The sequence below is a fragment of the Salvelinus namaycush genome, chromosome 34 (assembly GCF_016432855.1).
Source record: "Salvelinus namaycush isolate Seneca chromosome 34, SaNama_1.0, whole genome shotgun sequence".
In the NCBI taxonomy this organism is placed as follows: Eukaryota; Metazoa; Chordata; class Actinopteri; order Salmoniformes; family Salmonidae; genus Salvelinus; species Salvelinus namaycush.
The window spans coordinates 1,570,111-1,579,460 of NC_052340.1; the positions used below are offsets into that span (position 1 = coordinate 1,570,111).

The 9,350-nt window shown below is 42.4% G+C and overlaps 1 protein-coding gene across 1 annotated transcript in view; it reads right to left on the reverse strand.

The window, feature by feature from the left end:
- The window catches only part of LOC120028846 (fibroblast growth factor 12-like), an 82,446-nt gene extending 76,947 nt beyond the window's left edge, over positions 1 to 5,499 (reverse strand). The window contains exon 1 of the mRNA XM_038974091.1: positions 5,210 to 5,499. Within this exon, the coding sequence (XP_038830019.1) occupies positions 5,210 to 5,300 (91 nt within the window). The 5' untranslated portion in view covers positions 5,301 to 5,499. The remainder of the gene's footprint in view (positions 1 to 5,209) is intronic.
- Positions 5,500 to 9,350: the final 3,851 nt, after the last annotated feature.

Here is a 9,350-nt window from a genome sequence, read left to right on the forward strand (position 1 = left end):
ATTTATTTTTGATACTGTCGCAAAGCTAACTAAAAAGCAGCATTCCCCAAGTGAGGATGGCTTTCACTTCAGCAGTAATAAATTCACTAACTTCTTTGAGGAAAAGATCATGATCATTAGAAAGCAAATTATGGACTCCTCTTTAAATCTGCGTATTCCTCCAAAGCTCAGCTGTCCTGAGTCTGCCAGGACCTAGGATCAAGAGAGACACTCAAGTGTTTTAGTACTATATCTCTTGACAAAATGATAAAAATAATCATGGCCTCTAAACCTTCAAGCTGCATACTGGAACCTATTCCAACTAAACTACTTAAAGAGCTGCTTCATGTGCTTGGCCCTCCTATGTTGAACATAATAAACGGCTCTCTATCCACCGGATGTGTACCAAACTCACTAAAAGTGGCAGTAATAAAGCCTCTCTTGAAAAAGCCAAACCTTAACCCAGAAAATATAAAAAACTATCGGCCTATATCGAATCTTCCATTCCTCTCAAAAAAAATGAAAAAGCTGTCGCGCAGCATCTCACTGCCTTCCTGAAGACAAACAATGTATCCGAAATGCTTCAGTCTGGTTTTAGACCCCAGACTGCACTTGTGAAGGTGGTAAATTACCTTTTAATGGCGTCAGACCGAGGCTCTGCATCTGTCCTCGTGCTCCTAGACCTTAGTGCTGCCTTTGATACCATCGATCACCACATTCTTTTGGAGAGATTGGAAACCCAAATTGGTCTACACGGACAAGTTCTGGCCTGGTTTAGATCTTATATGTCGGAAAGATATCAGTTTGTCTCTGTGAATGGTTTGTCCTCTGACAAATCAACTGTACATTTCGGTGTTCCTCAAGGTTCCGTTTTTGGACCACTATTGTTTTCACTATATATTTTACCTCTTGGGGGTGTCATTCGAAAACATAATGTTAACTTTCACTGCTATGCGGATGACACACAGCTGTACATTTCAATGAAACATGGTGAAGTCCCAAAATTGCCCTCGCTAGAAGCCTGTGTTTCAGACATAAGGAAGTGGATGGCTGCAAACGTTCTACTTTTAAACTCGGACAAAACAGAGATGCTAGTTCTAGGTCCCAAGATACAAAGAGATATTCTGTTGAATCTGACAATTAATCTTGATGGTTGTAAAGTCGTCTCAAATAAAACTGAAGGTAATCGGCGTTACTCTGGACCCTGATCTCTCTTTTGACGAACATATCAAGACTGTTTCAAGGACAGCTTTTTTCCATCTACGTAACATTGCAAAAATCAGAAACTTTGTCCAAAAATTTATCCATGCTTTTGTTACTTCTAGGTTAGACTACTGCAATGCTCTACTTTCCGGGCTACCCGGATAAAGCACTAAATAAACTTCAGTTAGTGCTAAATACGGCTGCTAGAATCCTGACTAGAACCCAAAAATTTGATCATATTACTCCAGTGCTAGCCTCCCTACACTGGCTTCCTGTTAAGGCAAGGGCTAATTTCAAGGTTTTACTGCTAACCTACAAAGCATTACATGGGCTTGCTTCTACCTATCTTTCCGATTTGGTCCTGCCGTACATACCTACACATACGCTACGGTCACAAGACGCAGGCCTCCTAATTGTCCCTAGAATTTCTAAGCAAACAGCTGGAGACAGGGCTTTCTCCTATAGAGCTCCATTTTTATGGAATGGTCTGCCTACCCATGTGAGAGACGCGGACTCGGTCTCAACTTTTAAGTCTTTACTGAAGACTCATCTCTTCAGTGGGTCATATCGCAGACAGAGTTCAGTGTGTCAAATCGGAGGGCATGTTGTCCGGTCCTCTGGCAGTCTCTATGGGGGTACCACAGGGTTCAATTCTCGGACCGACTCTTTTCTCTGTATATATCAATGATGTTGCTCTTGCTGCGGGCGATTCCCTGATCCACCTCTACGCAGACGACACCATTCTGTATACTTCTGGCCCTTCCTTGGACACTGTGCTATCTAACCTCCAAACGAGCTTCAATGCCATACAACACTCCTTCCGTGGCCTCCAACTGCTCTTAAATGCTAGTAAAACCAAATGCATGCTTTTCAACCGGTCGCTGCCTGCACCCGCACGCCCGACTAGCATCACCACCCTGGATGGTTCCGACCTAGAATATGTGGACATCTATAAGTACCTAGGTGTCTGGCTAGACTGCAAACTCTCCTTCCAGACTCATATCAAACATCTCCAATCCAAAATCAAATCGAGTCGGCTTTCTATTTCGCAACAAAGCCTCCTTCACTCACGCCGCCAAACTTACCCTAGTAAAACTGACTATCCTACCGATCCTCGACTTCGGCGATGTCATCTACAAAATAGCTTCCAATACTCTACTCAGCAAACTGGATGCAGTTTATCACAGTGCCATCCGTTTTGTTACTAAAGCACCTTATACCACCCACCACTGCAACCTGTATGCTCTAGTCGGCTGGCCCTCGCTGCATGTTCGTCGTCAGACCCACTGGCTCCAGGTCATCTACAAGGCTATGCTAGGTAAAGCGCCGCCTTATCTCAGTTCACTGGTCACGATGGCAACACCCACCCGTAGCACGCGCTCCAGCAGGTGTATCTCACTGATCATCCCTAAAGCCAAAACCTAATTTGGCCGCCTTTCCTTCCAGTTCTCTGCTGCCTGCGACTGGAACGAATTGCAAAAATCTCTGAAGTTGGAGACTTTTATCTCCCTCAACAACTTTAAACATCTGCTATCTGAGCAGCTAACCGATCGCTGCAGCTGTACATAGTCCATCGGTATATAGCCCACCCAATTTACCTACCTCATCCCCATACTGTTTTTATTTATTTACTTTTCTGCTCTCTATTTGCACATGATCATCTGATGATTTATCACCCCAGTGTTAATCTGCTAAATTGTAATTATTCGCTCCTATGGCCTATTTATTGCCTACCTCCTCATGCCTTTTGCACACATTGTATATAGATTCTCTTTTTTTCCCCTACTATGTTATTGACTTGTTTATTGTTTACTCCATGTGTAACTCTGTGTTGTTGTCTGTTCACACTGCTATGCTTTATCTTGGCCAGGTCGCAGTTGCAAATGAGAACTTGTTCTCAACTAGCCTACCTGGTTAAATAAAGGTGAAATAAAAAAATAAAAAATAAAATGATTGAGTGTAGTCTGGCCCAGGAGGGTGAAGGTGAACGGAAAGGCTCTGGAGCAACGAACCGCCCTTGCTGTCTCTGCCTGGCCGGTTCCCCTTTCTCCACTGGGATTCTCTGCCTCTAACCCTATTACAGGGGCTGAGTCACTGGCTTACTGGTGCTCTTTCATGCTGTCCCTAGGAGGGGTGCGTCACTTGAGTGGGTTGAGTCACTGACGTGATCTTCCTGTCTGGGTTGGCGCGCCCCCCCCCCCCCCCCCCCCCCCCCCCCCCCCCCCCCCCCCCCCCCCCCCCCCCCCTTGGGTTGTGCCATGGTGGAGATCTTTGTGGGCTATACTCGGCCTTGTCTCAGGATGGTAAGTTGGTGGTTGAAGGTATCCCTCTAGTGGTGTGGGGGCTGTGCTTTGGCAAAGTGGGTGGGGTTATATCCTTCCTGTTTGGCCCTGTCCGGGGTATCATCGGATGGGGCCACAGTGTCTCCTGACCCCTCCTGTCTCAGCCTCCAGTATTTATGCTGCAGTAGTTTGTGTCGGGGGGCTAGGGTCAGTTTGTTATATCTGGAGTACTTCTCCTGTCTTATCCGGTGTCCTGTGTGAATTTAAGTATGCTCTCTAATTCTCTCTTTCTCTCTCTCGGAGGACCTGAGCCCTAGGACCATGGCTCAGGACTACCTGGCATGATGACTCCTTGCTGTCCCCAGTCCACCTGGCCGTGCTGCTGCTCCAGTTTCAACTGTTCTGCCTGCGGCTATGGAACCCTGACCTGTTCACCGGACGTGCTACCTCTCCCAGACCTGCCGTTTTCAACTCTCTAGAGACTGCAGGAGCGGTAGAGATACTCTTAGTGGTCGGCTATGAAACGCCAACTGACATTTACTCCTGAGGTGCTGACTTGCTGCACCCTCGACAACTACTGTGATTATTATTATTTGACCATGCTGGTAATTTATGAACATTTCAACATCTTGGCCATGTTCTGTTATAATCTCCACCCGGCACAGCCAGAAGAGGACTGGCCACCCCTCATAGCCTGGTTCCTCTCTAGGTTTCTTCCTAGGTTTGCCTGCTAATGCCTGCAATGCAGTGAAGAAAACGATATGACAACAATAACGTCTAATGTAACTGGCCCCTCTAACAGTACAACTGGCCCCAGCTTGGCCCCCCCAGTTGAAATGGTCTAGAACCGCCACTGACTCCAACCTCTCAATCTTTTTCTCCCACTTGCCTGTATCACCTTTGATTTCCTCCCTGTCAAAATACCCTAACAATAAATGTAAATTTTGTTTTATTGAGGTCTTAGTATTAGAAGAAGTAGAAAAAAACTGTTTGATGTAGTTATTTGAATGTCAGCTGGATGCATCTCTCTCTCATTATATATATGTGGGGACACATGGCCAAAAGGTACAGTAGCATACTGCACAGCCAGCTCCTGTGTCAGTCAATCCATTACTACATAGAAGTCTGCACCCATTTGGCGACTTTGGACATTTTCGCTGGGTGGAATACCAGCGCCCCAGAATACAATTCCTGAATGCAGTTGCTTTCTTCCACTGTTTGAAGCAATCTATCCTACACACAATACACTATTGACTTGTGAAACTTTGCACTTGAAAGTCTAGGCTTACATACACCCATTAACGTATCCACACACTGACATACTCCAACACACAAACATGTCTTCTGATAAAATCACATTGACTTACACATCAAAGAGAAGATTATGAAATATTATCATATCAGTGGCATGGCTAATGTATATAGATGCTCACTCTGTATGAAATTACTGCCTCTCAGTAGCCCATTTATGCGACTCCACTGATTTGAATATAAGATGTCAAGCTGGTCGCACTGATTGAGTAAAACTGCTGATAAAGGAGGCATTTTGTTTCAATGGTAATGAGTCGACCATAATGCCTAATTGATATATATTTTTTTTTTTCAAATTTACGTCTCTCACTGTTCCTCCCATTGAGACAATTAGACTGCTAAAAGCACACCGTTGCAGAGGCAAATCCCCCCCACGCCACTACTGAGAACAGACTCCCTCGCACTGAAAGAAAGAAGCACGCAAGATGTCTCACCGCTCGTGGTTGTAGTCGACTTCGATCGCTTTCCACAGAGACACTGCAGCATATGCGCACCTTTCTTCAGGAAAAGCCTCAGAATCTTCATTGATTTGGGTTATTGTGTTCCTTCGTCAATTCACGCAATCTGACACGTTCTATTACGATGGAGGTTATTGAAGCATAGCCACCTCAGGTCGACCACCGTGCTATCCAGATCTCTGGCTTCCCTCAGCAGATCGAAAACGGCAGAAAAGCCTCGACAAAGGGACGCGATGGATTAGACCGACACATCTTGAGATATTTTTCATTGATAAGAATTCCAACAAAAACACCCATGGCTCCATGAATTGCAAATTATGCTACAAGGACGTCAGAATAATCTCCCATAGCCGGTGCCTCCGTTCGGTTTTACTCGCAGACAAAACGATGTCTCTTCTGGTGCAAACGCGCACGCCAAAGTTAAACCGCAGGGTAGTGACAGGATCGCCGTGGATGAGGTAATGCGCCTTGTTCATCCTTGGTGGTTGGCTATAGTGGCGCGAAAAGCCTGGGGCGCGAGAGATTCCAGGACATGTCAGGGTGAAAGAGAGAGAAGCTATTGATTATCGAAGTGGCTGCTGTTCCGGATTTGCTGGAAACCTGATTTGCCGTGGCTAAATATACGGATAGTTCTACGCATGTGCAATATTATTTTTTTGTAGGTAGCCGCCGGTTGCTCCTCAATGCTCCACTGCCGCTTCCCCAATGAACGCCTTTGTCTGGTGTAGCCTACAAACTTCATGTTGTACATAGAGGAGGTCATGGTCGACATGTTTGAACTACTGCGTTCCATGCCTCAGTAGGCTATTAAGAATAAGCTCTATTTCATGTTATTTTTTCAGGTAGGTAGTTAGGCTACATGCAGCTATTGACATGTGCACAAAATAAATTATCAACATGTTTGTACAAACTCGCAAACGCAAAACTAAAGTGGGGAGTTACATCAAGCAGCACATCAAACACAAGCGAGACATGGACACACGGTCTAATTAGCGATTTAATGTTTTATGTTTTAATCGTAATTGCAAACATTGGCTAAGCAGGAGGCTCCATTGCAATTTGTAGGGACTATGTCCTGCTTGTGCAACTGCAATATATGTTACAAAAGACAGAGAAGGTTGTATCCTTCATAATGGCCTTGAACGTTTGTTCATTCAAATCGCTGCAGGTTTTTATTTCGGCTGTTCAGAAGTATGAGGCAGAGACCTAGGCTACATCGTCATGGTTCAGAAGAAGGTGAGCAAAAGAGAGAAATGTGTGTGAGTAGAATAACACATTCGCAGAACATGATACGATCAGTAGCTGTTTATTATATGTGTGGCCAAGGGGAAAGAGGAGAGTGTGCAAGTAATGCATTTGACTATGAAATCACGTTTAGCTTTTTCTATACTATAGGCAACATTAAGTATGCCGAGTGATAACATTAGATAAATTGTTTCGAGGAATGTTGGGCTTTTTACATTGAAACGTAGCCTGCAGGTAGCCTGCACTGGGGCCAAGGGGCTATCGTCATGTGAATCGTTGGAACAGCTCAACAAGATGATCATATCAAGAGAAGATCATAAGATCATGCTATCTGGTTATTTTAGAAGAGTGAAGCCAATACACGGATAGTAGAATCGAACATAGAGGGACCTCCTTTTATCAAATCTGATTCTAAATCTAACCCTAACTCTAACCTTAACCTAATGCCTAACCCTAACCTTAAATTAAGACCAAAAAGCTCATTTTTGTTTTCATGAATTTTTACGATATAGACCATTTTTACTTTGCTGCTGGCACATCTAGCGGAAATCGCACATCTCTGCCTCCAGGATAAGACTCATTCCAGTATATGTAAACCTGCCCGATATAGGCCTATTACAGGCTACTAATGTCTATTCAGGTGAATGTGCTCACAGCTCCATGCAAGGTAATCATTTAGCCAGGAGGGGGCGGTATCATGCTGAGGACAGAGGCAAATGCAGCTGTCACAGGGTAACCCTGGTTCCCCATCACATCCATCTACATCACAGGAAACGAATTCGGGTGAAAGTGATTTGAAATTTTGGAAAGCACAATGGGGAGATATGGCCTATTTCAGTCATGGATCAAATCATTCTGCTGGTGTTTTGACACTTATTCACAAGTTTAAAGGTGACATTCTAGAATCCACATCTTCACAAGAAGGCAGATGGGTCATAGTAACTGTTAAACTTGACAATGCTATTTTCATCATCTGTAATGTATACGGACATAACTCACATGCTCCTAATAAGACCGTTTTTACCCAATTTACCAGGAAAGTACAGGATTTAAGCAACAAATACTCAGAGGCTTTTTCTAATTATTTCATGGGATTTTAATGAAACACCTGATGCATCTGCTGATCGTTTTCCTCCTAGAACGAGTCAAAACCCTCAAAATAGTAACATTATCATTACATTATGCAAGTATCTCTGTGTTGAGGATGCCTGGCGTTATTTCAATCCGGATGCTAAGAGTTATACCTGGACCAACAAAACTATATCACATAAATCTAGAATAGATTTATTCCTAATTTCCCCTTTTTTGTTACAATTTGTTATAGATGTAGATCATCAGTTGGCTCCCTTTTCTGAAATCACTTGATTTCCCTGAATTTACAAGCTACTAAAAAATCAAAAGGTACTCGAGGATATTGGAAATTAAACAATACACTTCTTAAAGATACTGCTCTCATTGAAAACATCAAATCATTAGCTAAAGATATTTTTGCAAGAAAAGACTTGGGTCATGGAAGTAGATGGGAATTTTTCAAATATAAAGTCAGAGTGGTAGCCATTAAACGCGCCAAAGAGCTGATGCAATTAAAGAACAATAGAGAAAAGGAGATGATGAGCAAGCTTGACAGTTTTCTAAAGAAAGATAATCTATCTGAAGAAGAGGAGTCTGTGTTCAGGTCTTTACAACTAGAATTAGAATAAACTTACACGGATCTGACCTTTGTAAGGTCAAGAGCAAAATGGATTGAAGAGGGGGAAAGAAACACTAGTTACTTTTTTGCACTTGAAAAGAGAAACTACAAAAGAAAATCTATAACTGCACTCAAAATTAACGATGTTTTATGCAAAGATCCCATTACAATATCATCATTTGTCAATTCCTTTTATGAAAACCTTTACAGCTCTCAATTTCAGGAAGATGGTTGTGAAAGCTACATTTGCCACATTCAGAATTATGTCCCTGTAATTGAGGATGATTTCCACTCAGTTTGCGATTAACCTGTGTCAATTGGAGAAATTAGAGAGGCTCTGAATTCAATGAAAAAAGGGAAATCACCTGGTTCTGATGGCCTGTCAGTTGAATTCTATAGACATTTTTGGGAGTTGCTAGAAGACCCGATTTTCAATATGTTTCAAGATTGCATTAAAAATGGGGAAATGGTCTCCACTATGAAACAGGGCCTTATTTCATTGATTCCGAAGCCTGATAAAGACCCTTCTCTCATTGACAATTGGAGACCAATTACTTTATTAAATGTTGATTACAAATTGATTGCTCTGATTTATGCCAAAAGATTAAAGAAAGGAATAGATACCATTATAAATGAGACTCAAACAGGATTTATGAAGGGCTGTCACATAAGCTCTAACATTCGTTTAGTCTTGGACCTTATAGATTATTCAGATGCAATTGACTCAGATGCGGTTGTCCTATTTCTGGACTTCTGTAAAGCCTTTGACACAATTGAACATGAATTTCTCTTTAGGTCTCTTAAACTTTTTGGATTTGGTGAAAATGTTATTAAAGTAATTCGCATGTTTTACAAAGATATAAATAGTTCTGTGCTACTAAACCTTAATACTTCCAAAAGATTTAGTATCAACAGAAGTGTACGACAGAGATGCCCAATTTCGCCATTTTTATTCATTTTGGTTGTGGAACTTCTATCTCTAGATATTCTGAATGATGCAAATGTGTATGGCTTAACCATTTTTAACAAAGAAATCAAAATTTCCCAACTGGCTGATGATACTACTCTTTTCTTAAGAGACAAAGACCAGGTCGCACATGCCCTTAATGCTATAACTGCATTTTCTATTGCATCAGGATTAATGCTGAATGTTTCTAAATGTGAAATCTTATGTTTATTTGA